General features: G+C 51.0%; 1 protein-coding gene across 1 annotated transcript in view; it reads right to left on the bottom strand.

The window, feature by feature from the left end:
- Positions 1–6,148, bottom strand: part of EEFSEC (eukaryotic elongation factor, selenocysteine-tRNA specific) — a 117,182-nt gene extending 111,034 nt beyond the window's left edge. Inside the window, exon 1 of the mRNA XM_069736308.1 lies at positions 5,828–6,148. Coding sequence (XP_069592409.1) covers positions 5,828–6,107 — 280 coding nt within the window. The 5' untranslated portion in view covers positions 6,108–6,148. The remainder of the gene's footprint in view (positions 1–5,827) is intronic.
- Between the last annotated feature and the right edge of the window lie 14,443 nt (positions 6,149–20,591).

Raw genomic sequence — 20,591 nt, 5'->3', positions numbered from 1 at the left:
AACAGTTAGCATAGGCAGGAGGGACGTTTGACCCCATGGCGGTACCACATGTCAGGAGATAAAAGAAGTTTCCAAATAAGAGAAAAAAATATGATTCAGTATGATAGTACGGAGATCCGTATAGAATTGGCCAGAGTCATGGGATAAATGAGAGTTATGTAGTAGGTCCCAAATGGCATTCAAGCCCTTAGTATATTCAATAGAGATATACAGACTGTTGGCATGAAGGGTTACCATTATCCTGTCTGGGAGGGGACTGTAGATAGCTGTCTAATTATCTTAAGGTAGTGATCCGTATCAAGTATAGAGGATCATGTTTTCTTCACCAACGGAGTGAATATTTTCTCTAAAAAGGTGGATAATGAAGAAAAAATAGAATCCGTGGAAGCAACTATGGAATGTCCGGGTAGGTTTTGTGGAGATTTATGTATTTTTGGTAGACTGTAAAACACTGGCGTAACCAGGTATAAAATCGATAAGAAATGTGGCTTTTTTTTCTATCAATGTTGTGGTTCAGATAGCTGGTCACAGTCTGTGTAATTTTGATTATAATGGTGGAAGTAGGATCATGTGGGATTTTCCTATATGTCTTGGTGTCTGGCAACTGTTGAGATATTTCTTTCCCAACTTGATTGCGGTCCATGACTAAGATAGCGCTGCCTTTGTTGGAAGGTTTGATAATCATTTTATTATTTTTAAGTGTTAGGCTCAACCGGTGAGGTGAATCCTCAATGCCCAAGGTCCAGGTGGGCACATGGGTCACTTGCGTCGGTGCGACAAGGTCATTGAAGCATTCTGGAAACAGGTGGCAGAGGTCCCGGAAGACGGGGGAACGGGTGGCAGAAGTCCCGGAAGACGGGGGTACGGGTGGCAGAGGTCCCGCGGGAAGACGGGGGGGAACGGGCGGCAGAGGTCCCGCGGGAAGACGGGGGGGAACGGGCGGCAGAGGTCTCGCGGGAAGACGGGGAAACGGGCGGCAGAGGTCCCGCCGGAAGATGGGGAACGGGCGGCAGAGGTCCCACCGGAAGATGGGGAACGGGTGGCAGAGGTCCCGCGGGAAGACGGGGGAACGGGTGGCAGAGGTCCCGCGGGAAGACGGGGGAACGGGTGGCAGAGGTCCCGCGGGAAGACGGGGGGAACGGGTGGCAGAGGTCCCGCGGGAAGATGGGGAAACGGGTGGCAGAGGTCCCGCCGGAAGATGGGGAACGGGCGGCAGAGGTCCCGCCGGAAGATGGGGAACGGGCGGCAGAGGTCCCGGAAGACGGGGGAACGGGCAGCAGAGGTCCCGGAAGACGGGGGAACGGGCGGCAGAGGTCCCGGAAGACGGGGGAACGGGCGGCAGAGGTCCCGGAAGACAAGGATAGTGGTTCACTGACAAAATTAAGAGTCTTAATACCAAGAAGAGGTGTGTGTCTTGGGGGCCTTATATAGGCCTAGGCAGATGATCACGTGGGGGCATGCTGGGCTAAGTAAAGGTCGCGTGGAACACAAGAGAGTTTAGTGGACCAGGGTGAGGGAGCCTGGACCTGGGACAGATGCGTAACATTAAGTGAAATAATGGCCTGTTGTTCGATACTAAATAGCTTTTGGTAAGTAAAGACCAGGCTATGCTGTCAGCTTTTTATGTCCCTTTTAATCAGATTTACGAATGTTTTGGTAACATGAAGTGGACTAAACCTACATGGGGTACGAAGAACAAGAAAGGACATCAGCCTATGGCTAGTAGAACCATCAGACGGGGACATTCCACAGGGTGAAGTCCTTTCTAATAGCTCAAAATTAGTAATCTTAGGTTGCAGTAAAACCAACGCTGCAAGTCCTGATCCAGATGAAATACATTACATTTGGGAGTTGGACAGAACCAGAGCCGTTTTGAAGAAGAGTTAATTCCATAGGGGACAACGCTCACTACGAGCTGTTGACCACCCGGTGTGAGGTCCTGTGGTCCTACTATCTCACTGCCGTTTAGCATTTGGGGCCCGTACATCGTGCGATGCCCTCTACCACGTCATTACTGATTCCACAACATACACGTCATCCATCAGACCGGCTGGCATTACTGACAGGTGAGTTACCCGGACTGTGCGCTTTATACATGTTTTATGTCCCTGTAATGTGACGTTTCTGTATCACTCACTGTACAGGTCCTTCTCAAAAAATTAGCATATAGTGTTAAATTTCATTATTTACCATAATGTAATGATTACAATTAAACTTTCATATATTATAGATTCATTATCCACCAACTGAAATTTGTCAGGTCTTTTATTGTTTTAATACTGATGATTTTGGCATACAACTCCTGATAACCCAAAAAACCTGTCTCAATAAATTAGCATATCAAGAAAAGGTTCTCTAAACGACCTATTACCCTAATCTTCTGAATCAACTAATTAACTCTAAACACATGCAAAAGATACCTGAGGCTTTTATAAACTCCCTGCCTGGTTCATTACTCAAAACCCCCATCATGGGTAAAGGCCCCTTCACATTAAGCGACGCTGCAGCGATACCGACAACGATCCGGGTCGCTGCAGCGTCGCTGTTTGGTCGCTGGAGAGCTGTCACACAGACCGCTCTCCAGCGACCAACGATGCCGGTAACCAGGGTAAACATCGGGTAACTAAGCGCGGCCCTGCGCTTAGTTACCCGATGTTTACCCTGGTTACCATGCTAAAAGTAAAAAAAAACAAACACTAGATACTTACCTACAGCCGTCTGTCCTCCAGCGCTGTGCTCTGCTTCTCTGCTCTCCTCTTGTACTGTCTGGGAGCCGGAAAGCAGAGCGGTGACGTCACCGCTCTGCTTTCCGGCTCACAGCCAGTACAGGAGGAGTGCAGAGCGCAGCGCTGGAGGACAGACGGCTGTAGGTAAGTATCTAGTGTTTGTTTTTTTTCACTTTTAGCATGGTAACCAGGGTAAACATCGGGTTACTAAGCGCGGCCCTGCGCTTAGTTACCCGATGTTTACCCTGGTTACCAGTGAAGACATCGCTGGATCGGTGTCACACACGCCGATCCAGCGATGTCAGCAGGAGTCCAGCGACGAAATAAAGTTCTGGACTTTATTCAGCGACCAACGATCTCCCAGCAGGGGCCTGATCGTTGGTCGCTGTCACACATAACGATTTCATTAACGATATCGTTGCTACGTCACAAATAGCAACAATATCGTTATGTGTGAAGGTACCTTAAGACTAGCGACCTGACAGATGTCAAGAAGGCCATCATTGACACCCTCAAGCAAGAGGGTAAGACCCAGAAAGAAATTTCTCAACAAATAGGCTGTTCCCAGAGTGCTGTATCAAGGCACCTCAATGGTAAGTCTGTTGGAAGGAAACAATGTGGCAGAAAACGCTGTACAACGAGAAGAGGAGACCGGACCCTGAGGAAGATTGTGGAGAAGGACCGATTCCAGACCTTGGGGAACCTGAGGAAGCAGTGGACTGAGTCTGGTGTGGAAACATCCAGAGCCACCGTGCACAGGCGTGTGCAGGAAATGGGCTACAGGTGCCGCATTCCCCAGGTAAAGCCACTTTTGAACCATAAACAGCGGCAGAGGCGCCTGACCTGGGCTACAGAGAAGCAGCACTGGACTGTTGCTAAGTGGTCCCAAGTACTTTTTTCTGATGAAAGCAAATTTTGCATGTCATTCGGAAATCAAGGTGCCAGAGTCTGGAGGAAGACTGGGGAGAAGGAAATGCCAAAATGCCTGAAGTCCAGTGTCAAGTACCCACAGTCAGTGATGGTGTGGGGTGCCATGTCAGCTGCTGGTGTTGGTCCACTGTGTTTCATCAAGGGCAGGGTCAATGCAGCTAGCTATCAGGAGATTTTGGAGCACTTCATGCTTCCATCGGCTGAAATGCTTTATGGTGATGAAGATTTCATTTTTAAGCACGACCTGGCACCTGCTCACAGTGCCAAAACCACTGGTAAATGGTTTACTGACCATGGTATTACTGTGCTCAATTGGCCTGCCAACTCTCCTGACCTGAACCCCATAGAGAATCTGTGGGATATTGTGAAGAGAAAGTTGAGAGACGCAAGAGCCAACACTCTGGATGAGCTTAAGGCCGCTATTGAAGCATCCTGGGCCTCCATAACATCTCAGCAGTGTCACAGGCTGATTGCCTCCATGCCACGCCGCATTGAAGCAGTCATTTCTGCCAAAGGATTCCCGACCAAGTATTGAGTGCATAACTGAACATTATTATTTGATGGTTTTTTTGTTTGTTATTAAAAAACACTTTTAATTGATTGGATGGGTGAAATATGCTAATTTATTGAGACAGGTTTTTTGGGTTATCAGGAGTTGTATGCCAAAATCATCAGTATTAAAACAATAAAAGACCTGACAAATTTCAGTTGGTGGATAATGAATCTATAATATATGAAAGTTTAATTGTAATCATTACATTATGGTAAATAATGAAATTTAACACTATATGCTAATTTTTTGAGAAGGACCTGTATATTGTGTCTGTGCAGCGACCATAAGACACAGACCCCGGACGGGCGGAAACGGCCTTATTTGTGCCGTCGCTTTATGTCCTGATACATCACACCGGACTCCGCCGCTCCGTACTGAACCTGGAGGTTGCGGTGAATACCTCCTTCATGATATTCGGGGATAATCCCCCACTTTCCCTGCACCTCCTATCATACAGAATAGGGGATAACTTGCTGATGGCTGGGGGTCCGCCAGGTATGAAGCGGAGGTGCGCACCCCATTTCCGGCATCTCATGGAGGAGCAGAGGCCGAGCAGGCTCACTTTTTCTGCATACATGATGGACCCATTTGTGGGGATCCAGAGCCCTGATCTTGGGGAGGGGAGGGTCCCAATGGTCGAACCCTCAGCAATCAGTAAAGTTACTCAATAGGGGATAATTTGATTTTTTGGGGACACTGGTCTCTTTAATCAGTGCATAACACTCGCCCCCATGGGGGTTGTAGTCAAATTTTTGACGTCAGATCTGCCAGCAGTGACAGAACAGAGTGGGAACCCACTACGCACAGCTGAGGCTTTGCTACAATTGCATCCAGTCTAGACAGCCTGCACTGATACATTGTAACAAACCCTCAGGACAGACAGCTGCTGAGAACGATGAAGTGTCTCTCTGCTGCACTGGATGCAACTGTGACAGACCCGCAGCTGTGACACAGGTGACAATACAGAGGTTTACATTCATTGTCAGCAAGCAGAGGTCTTAGAAAGCTGCAGAATAGCCCCAAGACGAGGACCCCGCCCCAAGACGAGGACCCTCCCCAGACGAGGACCTCTCCCCAGACGAAGACCCCTCCCCAGACCAGGACCCCTCCCCAGACCAGGACCCCTCCCCAGACCAGGACCGCTCCCCAGACCAGGACCGCCCCCCAGACCAGGACCTCTCCCCAGACCAGGACCGCCCCCCAGACCAGGACCTCTCCCCAGACCAGGACCTCTCCCAGACCAGGACCGCCCCCCAGACCAGGACCGCCCCCCAGACCAGGACCGCTCCCCAGACCAGGACCTCTCCCCAGACCAGGACCGCTCCCCAGACCAGGACCGCCCCCCAGACCAGGACCTCTCCCAGACCAGGACCGCCCCCCAGACCAGGACCGCTCCCCAGACCAGGACCTCTCCCCAGACCAGGACCGCCCCCCAGACGAGGACCGCTCCCCTGACGAGGACCTCTCCCCAGACCAGGACCGCCCCCCAGACCAGGACCTCTCCCCAGACCAGGACCTCTCCCCAGACCAGGACCGCCCCCCAGACCAGGACCTCCCCCCAGACGAGGACCGCTCCCCTGACGAGGACTACTCTCCTCATCCTCCTGCAGACACTCACCCCCAATGATGGTCCTGATGAGGGAGGCATGGCCCGGGCAGTCTACCAGTGTGAACTGCAGCCTGCTGTATCCGCTGCGGCTCAGCTGCTCCGGGGGCTGCACGGTGAAGGACGAGAAGCCCAGGTCCAGGGTGATGCCCCGCTCCCGGCTCTGGGGGTTCTTGTCAAAGGCTGCGGTGGAGGCCGTGGTGCTGAGCGCCTTGGCCAGGGACGTCTTCCCGCTGTCTATGTGCCCCAGCACCCCGACATTAAAGTTCAGCGTCTCCCCGAGCGCAGCCATGCATGCGTTCCAGCGTGAAACGCTCTACTTCCGCGTTGTACGCCGCTAAACATGTCCGGATGGAAATAAGAGTCAGAGGATCTTAGTTCCCACATACAAAAAGGGACCTTGTATGATGTGTGTTCCCTTCATCACACAGAAGACATCATTTCCATCCAGAACATGTCACTGGTTATAATGCAGAAATGCAGCCAGATCACCCACCGCCTGTCGGCCTGGACTCTCAGTTATGCCCAATGGGCCGCGCTTCGTTTTGGGATTTTTTTTTCGCGATACGAGCTGTGGATTTTAGCGTCAACATTTCGGAGTCCATACAACTTTCCGATCTCTTTTAATCACATTTTTTTGGGATAAAAAAAAAACCTATTTTTTTCTCCTTCCGTTTTTCTGTTCATTTGCGGGGATAATAAATGTTTTCGTTTCTTTATTTTTTTTTTAGATTTTATTTTAAATTTCAGAAAAAGAGAGGATGATGATGTGAACTGTCATTTTTTGCTTAGTTTGATTGTTACATTTTTATCAGTCCCCCCTGGATCTGTAACCTGGAATCACTGTAAGGGCGCAGTCAGACGGACGAGATGGGAGCGCAGTGCACGGACTGGCCGGCGGCTCTCCCGGCCCAAGCGTAGAAATACATGAGGCCGTCCTGCTCAGGTGGGGATAGCCGCCGGCCAGTCCGTGCACTGCGTTCCCATCTTGTACCGATTTATATGGCCGTCTGACTGCACCCTAATAATGCCGCATATTGTTCGCCTACAGCCGGACACTGGACTCCATACACACATTGCACTGCAGTCTATGGGACCTGCAGTCTCTCCTCTGCTGCCATAACAATGCCATCAGCGAGGGGCGGCTGGTGTCTCAGGGCCATTGTCCATAATGTCCAACCTCTTAGATGCCATGTTGTGATTGGCAGCGACATCTAAGCGGTTAAACTGCTGCAATTGGAGCCATGAAAAGTGGATGTTACATAGTGGGCTCCACTACTTGCCCAGGTTCGCCGGCTGCTGGCACCAACCCATATTACATGATTGAATCAGTGCATATGAAAATATTAAAGGGGCCCCGTCACCAAGTCACAATTGGAAGTTTTTAGCTCTTACTTTATTCTTGCTGCTTCGGTGAGTACTTTCCTTTTTATATTTTTTAGCTCCTCCAGAGATTTGGGCCTTTTGACTAATTGTTATGGTCTTTACTAAAGGGACAGTTTTCATAGGGTGATAATAAGGAACAGCCTAAAGACACGCCCCCGAGGATCCTGGGAGCAACGCCCTCTTAGTAAAGGCCATAAAAATTAACACTAAATAAAAAGACCCCATCTCTGGAACCGTACAAAATAACAGCAACAAAAAAAATACTCAGGGGAGCAGTGGGAATAAAATAAGAGCAAATATTGCCACTTTTGATCTGTGTGGTTTTGTGTCCCCCCTACCAGTCTACTATATTTCCTGCCCCGTGGCCATTGGTACAGAAAGAGTTTTTTGGGACGTGCAGAAATAAAGTCTTAGAGGGTCCGCCAATCCCTTTAAGGCTGCAGCTACATGGCGACTCACACAAGTTGCTCATACAAAAAAAAACCTGGAAATCTGTCGTTATCGTGACTATTTTAGAATTGAGATTTAAAAAAAAAAGAAAGAAACAACACAGCCAGGTTGCAGGTAAGTTGCTGGAGACTAATATTGAGGTCTATGGTGATAAAGTTGCATCCGCAAACCGTCCCGGACTCTGATAGATTTGCGCTTTTCCAGACAATTGCATCTCGTTATGTTGTGATGTGATCTTCCATGTCACCCGACCGACGACGCCATGTTTCCCATGTCTAAAGATATTGAACAGAATTTACCATGGTGAAGAATGCCAAACATGGGAGATACGGTATTTTGTTGTTACACTGGATATCATATTTGGCATATATGATAGCGTGGACTACACATCACCTTGTTATGGCAGTGCATGGCCGCGTTACAGCAGGACTCTAATTTGTAACGTTACCCCTGTCTACAAGCCCCTTCCAATAATTAACCATCTCCATTATCATATAGACCTCGGGCTGCTAATCAATATCACACTGGTCTCCCATATTCGGGAATATGACCCTGTGAGAACAGATGAATCATTTCCTCCGATTCCAATGTCTGCGTCTACCTAATCTAAAGCGAAAAAAGTATTAGTCGCGTCCAAACTAAATAAATTCCGATAAAATAAATAAGCCGCTCACTACTCCGGAGTGCCGCGTAAGATTCGTGTCTGGAGGTTATTGGACTTTTTTCCTTTGTCGGAATTTGATACACGACCACAAAATAATTGTGAATGTTCGACCCATGAAGCACTTACCCGAGAGAAACGCAACGCCGGCCTGAATAATAGATTTCCTTTATGGTGGAGACGTTGTTTTCATTCCTAGAATAAGAGTGGGAAGTGATATTGGCAGGAAAGATCGGGGTTAAATGTTCAGGTCTCACACATATTCTTCTGTATTTATACTGAAGGGGACGAGCTCCAAAGATAACAATGTTCACGAAGGTCTAAATCCATCAAACTTCGAGGATATTTCAGTGGTGGAGTGCGTTCTGCAAATCTGGCTATTAACATTCTATAAACATCTCGGCCCCCCGAGTTATCCTGGGATACAGGTTTGGACTGGCCAACGGGAGAACAGGAGAATCCTCCGGAGGGCCCCACCCTCGATTTGGACTCATGAAGTTGGCCATGACTGACAAAGATTTATGAGGCCGGTTTCACACGTCAGTGGCTCCGGTACGTGAGGTGACAGTTTCCTCACGTGCCGGAGACACTGACTCACGTAGAAACATTGAAAGCAATGTGTCACTGCACATGTCAGCGTGTTTTCACGGACCGTGTGTCCGTGTGCAAAACACGTAGACATGTCAGTGTTCATGGGAGCGCACGGATTACACGGACCCATTAAAGTCAATGGGTCCGTGGAAAACACGTACCGCACACGGACGCTGTCCGTGTGCAGTCCGTGTGCCGTGCAGGAGACAGCGCTACAGTAAGCGCTGTGCCCCCCACGTGGTGCTGAAGCCGCCATTCATATCTTCTCTCCAGCAGCGTTCGCTGGACAGAAGATATGAAAAATCCTTTTTTTTTTGTTTGTTTTTTTGTGTTTTAAATAAAGATCCCTGTCCCCACCCCCTGTGCGCCTGCCCGCTGTTAATAAAATACTCACCCGGCTCCCTCGCAGCGTCCTGTCCTCACCGCAGCTTCTCCTGTATGAGCGGTCACGTGGAGCCGCCCATTACAATCATGAATATGTGGCTCCACCCCTATGGGAGGTAGAGCCGCATATTCATGACTGTAATGAGCGGCACCACGTGACCGCTCATACAGGAGAAGCTGCCGTGAGGACAGGACGCTGCGAGGGAGCCGGGTGAGTATTTTATTAACAGCGGGCGGGCGCACAGGGGGTGGGAGGGGATTGGGGACAGGGATCTTTATTTACAACACAAAAAACAAACAAAAAAAAAAGGATTTTTCATATCTTCTTTCCAGCAAACGCTGCTGGAGAAAAGATATGACTGGCGGCTTCAGCACCAGATGCAGGGGACAGCGCTTATCTCTAGCGCTGTCTCCTGCACGCTCCGTGTGGTACCCAGTCGACACACGGGCGGCACACGTGTGCCACACGGATGGCTTATGTGAGCTCACGGACACACGGACACGGATAACTCCGGTACCGATTTTTTCGGTACCGGAATTATCTGGACGTGTGGGACAGGCCTGACGCAGGTTTGCTTCAGGTGTTTGAGGATTAGCCCTAATGTGATTTATGGGGCCAATCTGTGGTGTGACCTGAAACTCAAGGGCCACAGTGCAAAATCTCCAACAGGGCCCCAACTCAGGTCTTTAATAACATTGGACTTATGATTTGGGCCAAAGGGACCTATTGACCACCTCGCACCTACTATAGTTAAGCTCCTGGAGCTAGCCTTTAGGCTACGTTCACACGTTGCGTTTTTTGCTGCGTTTTTTTTTCTACGCCAAGTTTAAGCTGCATTTAATTTAAGCTATTTGCAAAAAGTCGGTTTTGCTTATTTTTTTCTGTATTTTTTGCTTTGGTTTTGCTGCGTTTTTTTTTTTACTGCAGCTTTGTCAGGGCACATTTGTCCCTTGTGCATGCTGATAAAGTTTAGTGCATAAAAAATCTGATTCAACTTCATCAGGTTTTGACACTTAGGCTATGTGCACACGTCAGGATTTCTTCTGGATTTTTCTCGTTTTTTCTCTATAAAAACGCATAAAATCCGCATACATATGCATCCTATCATTTAGAATGCATTCCGCAATTTTTGTGCAGCATGTTCATTATTTTGTAGATTTTTTGCGCATTTCCCACTATATTATTGCATCCCAGAACCTTTGGAAAAATCCGCGAAAAAATCGCGGAGAAAACCCCCACGTGAAATACGCGAAAAAAACTGTGAAAAATCTGCATGCGGATTTCTTGTAGAAAATGTCTGGTTTTGTTCAGGAAATTTCTGCAAGAAATCAGGACGTGAGCAAATACCCCAAAAATGCAGCAAACCTGAAACCTGCGTTTATTTGCAGTGTTTTTGCACTCCCCATTGTGAAAAACGCTGAAACAAGTGACATGCTGCATTTTGCAAAAACCAAGCTCTTATGACAAAATAGAAAAAAAACAAACAAACTGAAAACTGTGTGCACGAAATTTCTGAAATCTCATTGATTTTGCTGGTACTGTGAAAATTAGCATAGAAAATGCTAAAAAAAAACAACTTAAAATCCTGCAAAAACGCAACGTGTGAACATATTCTTAGGGTTTCTGTGTAGAATCCTGATAGTTTCTGCAGCAGGTTTTTTATTTCTGTGTGAATTTTCTGTAGCGTGTGAAAGGGATCGGGGGGAAACCACTGAAATGCACGAGAAGAGAACATGGACGATGTGGTGAGGATTTCAGCATTTAATCTGTGTAAAATTATGGACGTGTAAATGAGTCCTTAGAAGGAAAAGGGACACATCACGCTGCGGCAATTTTCATTTTACGCCAAACCTCTTGCCTAACCTCGTCCAGTCCATTGTATGTGCCACAATGAAATATTCTCCTAGTGAGGCCATCAGTGTTCCCACACAGTATGGATCCTGCACAGTGCCCCCCACACACAGTATGGATCCTGCACAGTGCCCCCCCCACACACAGTATGGATCCTGCACAGTGCCCCCCACACACAGTATGGATCCTGCACAGTGCCCCCCACACACAGTATGGATCCTGCACAGTGCCCCCCACACACAGTATGGATCCTGCACAGTGCCCCCCACACACAGTATGGATCCTGCACAGTGCCCCCCCCACACACAGTATGGATCCTGCACAGTGCCCCCCACACACAGTATGGATCCTGCACAGTGCCCCCCACACACAGTATGGATCCTGCACAGTGCCCCCCACACACAGTATGGATCCTGCACAGTGCCCCCCACACACAGTATGGATCCTGCACAGTGCCCCCCCCACACACAGTATGGATCCTGCACAGTGCCCCCCCCCACACAGAGTATGGATCCTGCACAGTGCCCCCCACACACAGTATGGATCCTGCACAGTGCCCCCCCCACACACAGTATGGATCCTGCACAGTGCCCCCCCCCACACACAGTATGGATCCTGCACAGTGCCCCCCCCACACACAGTATGGATCCTGCACAGTGCCCCCCCACACACAGTATGGATCCTGCACAGTGCCCCCCACACACAGTATGGATCCTGCACAGTGCCCCCCACACACAGTATGGATCCTGCACAGTGCCCCCCACACACAGTATGGATCCTGCACAGTGCCCCCCACACACAGTATGGATCCTGCACAGTGCCCCCCACACACAGTATGGATCCTGCACAGTGCCCCCCACACACAGTATGGATCCTGCACAGTGCCCCCCACACACACAGTATGGATCCTGCACAGTGCCCCCCACACACAGTATGGATCCTGCACAGTGCCCCCCACACACAGTATGGATCCTGCACAGTGCCCCCCACACACAGTATGGTTCCTGCACAGTGCCCCCCACACACAGTATGGATCCTGCACAGTGCCCCTCACACACAGTATGGATCCTGCACAGTGCCCCCCACACACAGTATGGATCCTGCACAGTGCCCCCCCCCCCACACACAGTATGGATCCTGCACAGTGCCCCCCACACACAGTATGGATCCTGCACAGTGCCCCCCACACACAGTATGGTTCCTGCACAGTGCCCCCCACACACAGTATGGATCCTGCACAGTGCCCCCCACACACAGTATGGTTCCTGCACAGTGCCCCCCACACACAGTATGGATCCTGCACAGTGCCCCCCACACACAGTATGGATCCTGCACAGTGCCCCCCACACACAGTATGGATCCTGCACAGTGCCCCCCCACACACAGTATGGATCCTGCACAGTGCCCCCCCACACACAGTATGGTTCCTGCACAGTGCCCCCCACACACAGTATGGATCCTGCACAGTGCCCCCCCACACACAGTATGGATCCTGCACAGTGCCCCCCCCACACACAGTATGGATCCTGCACAGTGCCCCCCACACACAGTATGGTTCCTGCACAGTGCCCCCCACACACAGTATGGATCCTGCACAGTGCCCCTCACACACAGTATGGATCCTGCGCAGTGCCCCCCACACACAGTATGGTTCCTGCACAGTGCCCCCCACACACAGTATGGATCCTGCACAGTGCCCCCCACACACAGTATGGATCCTGCACAGTGCCCCCCACACACAGTATGGATCCTGCGCAGTGCCCCCCACACACAGTATGGATCCTGCGCAGTGCCCCCCCCCACACACAGTATGGTTCCTGCACAGTGCCCCCCTCACACAGTATGGTTCCTGCACAGTGCCCCCCACACACAGTATGGATCCTACACAGTGCCCCCCACACACAGTATGGTTCCTGCACAGTGCCCCCCACACACAGTATGAATCCTACACAGTGCCCCCCACACACAGTATGGATCCTGCACAGTGCCCCCCACACACAGTATGGATCCTGCACAGTGCCCCCCACACACAGTATGGATCCTGCACAGTGCCCCCCACACACAGTATGGATCCTGCACAGTGCCCCCCACACCCAGTATGGATCCTGCACAGTGCCCCACACACACAGTATGGATCCTGCACAGTGCCCCCCACACACAGTATGGTTCCTGCGCAGTGCCCCCCCCCCCCCACACACACACACACAGTAAGTATGGATCCTGCACAGTGCCCCCCACACACACACAGTAAGTATGGATCCTACACAGTGCCCCCCACACACGGTATGGATCCTGCACAGTGCCCCTCACACACAGTATGGATCCTGCACAGTGCCCCCCACACACACACAGTATGGATCCTGCACAATGCCCCCCATACACAGTATGGATCCTGCACAGTGCCCCCCACACACGGTACGATACCCCCATACAATCATGGCTGGTCCGTTCCTCCATTACCAAAAAATCTGTGTTTAAAGGAAACCTGTCACCCCCCAAAATGGAAGATGAGCTAAGCCCACCAGCATCAGGGGCTTATCTACAGCATTCTGTGATGCATTCTGTAATGCTGTAGATAAGCCCCCGATGTTACCTGAAAGATGAGAAAAACAGGTTAGATTATACTCACCCAGGGGCGGTCCGGTTCTGTTCGGGTCCGATGGGTGTCGCGGTCCGGTCCGGGGCCTCCCATCTTCATAGGATGACGTCCTCTTCTTGTCTTCCTGCCGCGGCTCTGGCGCAGGCGTACTTCGACTTCCCTGTTGAGGGCAGAGCAAAGTACTGCAGTGCGCAGGCACCGGGAAAGGTCAGAGAGGCCCAGCACCTGTGCACTGCAGAACTTTGCTCTGCCCTCAACAGGGAGATAAAGTACGCCTGCGCCGGAGCGTGAAGACAAGAAGAGGACGTCATCTGATGAAGATAGGAGGCGCCGGACCAGACCGCGACACCCATCGGACCGGATCGGGACCGCCCCCGGGTGAGTATAAGGCTGGTTTCACATTTGTGTTTTTTGCCGCAGCGTTTGTACCGCATATAAACGCTTGCGTCGTGTTTTTCTATATTTAACATTAAAAACACATGCGTTTTTTTTGTTCGCGTTTTGCCGCGTTTGACGACGCATGTGTCTTTTTGTCGCTTGCGGCTTGGCGTGGAAATGCAACATGTAGTAATTTTAGAGGCGTCTATTTGCCGCCAGGAAACGCATGCGTTCGATTACGCACGGTTTGCGTAAAAAAAACCATTGCTGTCTATGTAAACACATGCGTTTTTAAGCACATGCGTTTGGTTGCGTTTTTGAACGCATGCGTTTCAATAGAGAAAAACAAGTATAGAGACTGATAAGCCACCCCCCACCATCAAGGTGATAAAGGGATCCAAACCCTAGCCCTAACCATAAGCCACCATCAAGGTGATAAAGGGATCCAAACCCTAGCCCTAACCCTAGCCCTAACCCTAGCCCTAACCCTAACCCTAGCCCTAACCCTATCCCTAACCCTAATGGGAAAATGGAAATAAATACATTTTTTTAATTTTTCCCTAACTAATGGGGTGATGAAGGGGGTTTGATTTCTATTTATAAGGGGCTTTCTAGCGGATTTTTATGATTGGCAGCCGTCACACACTGAAAGACGCTTCTTATTCCCAAAAATATTTTTTGCGTTACCACATTTTGAGAGCTACAATTTTTCCATATTTTGGTCCACAGAGTCATGTGAGGTCTTGTTTTTTGCGGGACGAGTTGACGTTTTTATTGGTAACATTTTCAGGCACGTGACATTTTTGATCGCTTTTTATTCCGGTTTTTGTGAAGCAGAATGAACAAAAACCAGCTTGTGAAATTTCTCATCATGCGTACCAAAAGCGCAAATGCAGGAAAAAACGCATGTAAACGCGTACAAACGCAAAATTTTTTTAACCGCATGCGACAGTGCATGTGTCTAAAAAACGCAGCGTTTGTGCGTTTTTTTTCACCACTTGCGGATGCGGTTTAAACGCTGCGGATTTAAACGCAAATGTGAAACCAGCCTAATCTAACCTCTTTTTCTCATCTTTCAGGATACATCGGGGGCTTATCTACAGCATTACAGAATGCATTACAGAATGTTGTAGATAAGCCCCTGATGCTGGTGGGCTTAGCTCATCTTCCATTTGGGGGGTGACAGGTTCCCTTTAAAGTGATATGCAAATGAAGCTGAGAGCTATGGTAGATCTGAAGCCTCTGTCACGCCAGATCTATTCCCCGCCCAGCGCCACCTCCTCCTGCTTGGCTGACGGCTCCTTTGCTTGAAGTCACACCAGGGGAGGACATACCATTGGTGCAATCAGGGGCCCAAGATGTAAGGGGGCCACTACCACCGCCAAAGCAGGTGGAATTTTGCTTTCTGATAAATGATTGGGCTACAAAGGGCCGGTATATTGTTCCTGCACATGGGTCCTGGGCGGCGCTGGGTGGGAAATAGAGCTGGAGTGACGGAGGCATCAGATCTACCCTAGCACTTAAAGGGACACTGTCACCTGAATTTGGAGGGAACAATCTTCAGCCATGGAGGCAGGGTTTTGGAGTTTTTGATTCACCCTTTCCTTACCCGCTGGCTGCAGTATTGGATTGAAGTTCATTCTCTGTCCTCCGTAGTACATGCCTGCACCAGGCAATCTTGCCTTGCGCAGGCATGTACTATGGAGGACAGAGAATGAACTTCAATCCAATATTGCAGCCAGCATGCAGCCAGCGGGTAAGGAAAGGGTGAATCAAAAACCCCGCCTCCATGGCTGAAGATTGTTCCCTCCAAATTCAGGTGACAGTGTCCCTTTAAGCCTCATTTGCTTCAGTTCAGACGCTGATTTCTCAGTGGAGGAGGATCGGACCGGCCATGCAAATTGATTGCTGGACTCGTCTCTGAAAAAGCTACACGTGCATGTAAAGCGTTTGGGTGGAGAAATCCTGCTGACACATCCCCTTTAAATGTTATTTTTTATATTTAGGGTATGTGCACACCGTATTCTTGGCCACTGCGGATTTTTCCGCAGCGGATTTGATAAATCTGCAGGGCAAAAACGCTGCGTTTTTGCTGCAGATTTAACTGCGTTTTTTTTTGCGGATTTCACTGCGGTTTTACAACTGCGGTTTTCTATTGGAGCAGCTGTAAAACCGCTGAGGAATCGGCAGAAAGTGACATGCTGCGGAATGTAAACCTCTGCGTTTCCGCGCGTTTTTTTCTGCAGCATGTGCACAGCGTTTTTTGTTTCCCATAGGTTTACATTGTACTGTAAACCAGGGCCGCCATCAGGGCATTACAGCCGTGACTGGCGTAAGGGGCCCGGTGAGCAGAGGGGGCCCGCATCGGGCCCCCTCTTACCTGCTCACCGGGCCCCTACCGGCAGCCGCAGGCTGAACCGGGCCCTTAGCGGCGGCCGGCGCTGCAGCTGTACGCTATTGACATGCGGGCCCGCGCCCGCACGTCAATAGTTAACAGCCGCCAGCCGCAGCGTGCAGGTCGCCGGCGTCTGACGTCATTGTCAGTCGCCGGCGAGTGCACAGTGCAGCTGCGTGGAGAGATCAGGAGCGCGGCAGGTAAGTAGAACTTTTTTTTTTTCTATTAAGAGCGGAGAGCGGCGATCGGGGGGGGGGGGTTTGGGCAGAAGGCTGGACACAGAGGGGGCAGAAGGCAGCTGGACACAGAGGGGGCAGCTGGACACAGAGGGGGCAGAAGGCAGCTGGACACAGAGGGGGCAGAAGGCAGCTGGACACAGAGGGGGCAGCTGGACACAGAGGGGGCAGAAGGCAGCTGGACACAGAGGGGGCAGAAGGCAGCTGGACACAGAGGGGGCAGAAGGCAGCTGGACACAGAGGGGCAGAAGGCAGCTGGACACAGGGGGGCAGAAGGCAGCTGGACACAGAGGGGGCAGAAGGCAGCTGGACACAGAGGGGGCAGAAGGCAGCTGGACACAGGGGGGCAGTAAAGCTGGACACGGGGGCAGAAGGCAGCTGGACACAGAGGGGGCAGAAGGCAGCTGGACACAGAGGGGGCAGAAGGCAGCTGGACACAGAGGGGCAGAAGGCAGCTGGACACAGAGGGGGCAGAAGGCAGCTGGACACAGGGGGGCAGTAAAGCTGGACACAGGGGGGCAGAAGGCAGCTGGACACAGAGGGGGCAGAAGGCAGCTGGACACAGGGGGGCAGAAGGCAGCTGGACACAGAGGGGGCAGAAGGCAGCTGGACACAGAGGGGGCAGAAGGCAGCTGGACACAGAGGGGGCAGAAGGCAGCTGGACACAGGGGGGCAGAAGGCAGCTGGACACAGGGGGGCAGAAGGCAGCTGGACACAGGGGGGCAGAAGGCAGCTGGACACAGAGGGGGCAGAAGGCAGCTGGACACAGAGGGGGCAGAAGGCCTCTGGACACAGGGGGGCAGAAGGCCGCTGGACACAGGGGGGCAGTAAAGCTGGACACAGAGGGGGCAGAAGGCAGCTGGACACAGAGGGGGCACAAGGCAGCTGGACACGGGGGCAGAAGGCCGCTGGACACGGGGGGGGCAGTAAAGCTGGACACAGAGGGGGCAGAAGGCAGCTGGACACAGGGGGGCAGAAGGCAGCTGGACACAGAGGGGGCAGAAGGCAGCTGGACACAGGGGGGCAGAAGGCAGCTGGACACAGAGGGGGCAGAAGGCAGCTGGACACAGGGGGGCAGAAGGCAGCTGGACACAGAGGGGGCAGAAGGCAGCTGGACACAGAGGGGGCAGAAGGCAGCTGGACACGGGGGCAGAAGGCAGCTGGACACAGAGGGGGCAGAAGGCAGCTGGACACAGAAGGGGCAGAAGGCCGCTGGACACAGGGGGGCAGTAAAGCTGGACACGGGGGGGGGGGGGGGGCAGAAGGCCGCTGGACACAGAAGGGCAGTAAAGCTGGACACAGGGGGGCAGTAAAGCTGGACACGGGGGGCAGAAGGCTGGATACAGGGGGCAGTAAAGCTGGACACGGGGCAGTAAATCTGGACACAGAGGGGGCAGTAAATCTGGACACAGAGGGGGCAGTAAATCTGGACACAGAGGGGGCAGTAAATCTGGACACAGAGGGGGCAGTAAATCTGGACACAGAGGGGGCAGTAAAGCTGGACACAGAGGGGGCAGTAAAGCTGGACACGGGGGGGGGGGCAGTAAAGCTGGACACGGGGGGGGGCAGAAAGCTGGACACGGGGGGGCAGAAAGCTGGACACGGGGGGGGCAGAAAGCTGGACAGGGGGGGCGGGGCAGAAAGCTGGACACGGGGGGGGGCAGAAAGCTGGACACATGGGGGGCAGAAAGCTGGACACATGGGGGGCAGAAAGCTGGACACGGGGCAGAGTGCTGGACAGAGATGGGGCAGAGTGCTGGACAGAGATGGGGCAGAGTGCTGGACAGAGATGGGGCAGAGTGCTGGACAGAGATGGGGCAGAGTGCTGGACAGAGATGGGACAGAGTGCTGGGCAGAGATGGGACAGAGTGCTGGGCAGAGTGCTGGACAGAGATGGGGCAGAGTGCTGGACAGAGATGGGGCAGAGTGCTGGACCGAGATGGGGCAGAGTGCTGGGCAGAGTGCTGGACAGAGATGGGGCAGAGTGCTGGACAGAGATGGGGCAGAGTGCTGGACAGAGATGGGGCAGAGTGCTGGACAGAGATGGGGCAGAGTGCTGGACAGAGATGGGGCAGAGTGCTGGACAGAGATGGGGCAGGATTGGAAACAGATGGGGCAGGATGGATACGATGGAGACAGATGGGGCAGGATGGGGAGATCATATGGGGTAGAATGGATACTCATGAGGGCAGGATGAGAGAACATATGGCTGGAGCCTGAAATGAGACACACGGTGGCCAGGATGGCGAATATTACCATAGGGGCTAATTAAGGGATATTATTATTGCAGTGATGTATTTATTTTATTTTTTGAGTATACTGTTTTAAATGGGGGGGCGGTCCTGTTACTGTGTAGAGTGATACTATGTTGCCTTCTTCATGTGGTGTAATGTAGAAGTTGGGAAAATTAAGTAATGTGTTCTACAAGCGGAACTCGAGATAACTGTTTTATTTCCTGCAGAGACGAGTCCTGGCTGGATAAAGTGATGGCGGTCTGTGCTGGATGAAAGATGAAGGACTTCACCTAGAGACGTCACTGGTGAGTCAGTGTTACCTATACACTTACACTATACACTGTATACTATATACAGAGGTCCTGTGTACAATGTCACCAGTGATCACTGTATTATCTATACATTATATACAGAGCTCCTGTGTGTAATGTCACCAGTGATCACTGTATTACCTGTACACAGACACTGCTTACTAATTACAGATCTCCTGTGCATAATGGCACTGCTGGTGATAGTATTGTGGGTTTTTTTGTATTACTGATCAGTATTGTAGTATTCAGTAATTGTTGGTAATATGTGGTCTGGTCATGATGTGGAGGTAATATGCGGTCTGGTCATGGTGTAGCGGTATTTGTTCCTTGTATTTTATATTATTCGGTCACTGTGGTGGTAATATGTCATCTGGTCATGGTGTTGTGGTATTTGTTCCTTCTATGTGATATTATAGGTCATTTTAAAAATTGAAAAATAAATAAAAATATACCTAAATTGTATTGCATATTTTAACAAATATTTAGTAGGTTACAGTAGAGTAGGGCCCGGCCAAAAGTGTCTACCGTGTTCTGGTGGCGGCTTAAAAAATCTTTTGGCCAAAACAAAACCTGCCTGCTATATGTGTGATCTGGTGATGGGAACTATTAATGTGTGATAGGTGAGAAGTGGAGATTTTCCAAGAGATGGCGGTGGGACTGTGGACAGTTTGTGGGGTGGAGCCTGGAGGCGGGGCTGGGGTGGAGCCTGGGCGGAGTTTCAAGGGGGCCCCGAAAATTTTGCCAGTATGGGGCCCCGAAATTTCTAGTGGCAGCCCTGCTGTAAACTCATGGGAAACTGCTGCGGATCCGCAGCAAAATCCGCATCGTGTGCACAGAGCCTTATTAGGAATGTCTGGTGCGGATTCTGCCTCTCCTGGCAGAAAACGCACCTGCGGATTTGTCACTTTTTTTGTGCGGTTCCGCAGTGTTTTTTGTGCGTTTTTGCTGCGGTTTTCTTGCGGATTTGCTGCGGTTTTTACCCCTGCGGTTTTCTCTAATGGAATGGGTACAAAAACGCTGCAGATTCACAAAAAAGAAGTGACATGCTACTTCTTTTAAACCGCAGCGGATTTTCCGCAAAGTGTGCACAATTTTTTTTATTCTCATTGATTTTACATTGTACTGACACTCGGTGCTTTGGCTCAGGCCGTTGTATCCTGCAGGCCTCGTTGCTAAGGTCCGTTGAAGCCTATAGCAACGGAAGCGGAAGTTGCGGACTGTAATTGCAGATTGGCATTTCAATTTTCCAATCAGTGTGCGGAATCCAAGCCATAGCAACCAATCAGGACGCAGCATGTC

The sequence above is a fragment of the Ranitomeya imitator genome, chromosome 8, assembly GCF_032444005.1.
Source record: "Ranitomeya imitator isolate aRanImi1 chromosome 8, aRanImi1.pri, whole genome shotgun sequence".
Taxonomy (NCBI): domain Eukaryota; kingdom Metazoa; phylum Chordata; class Amphibia; order Anura; family Dendrobatidae; genus Ranitomeya; species Ranitomeya imitator.
The sequence above is the reverse complement of the archived record's forward strand: the minus strand, read 5'-3'. Positions and strand labels throughout refer to the sequence as shown.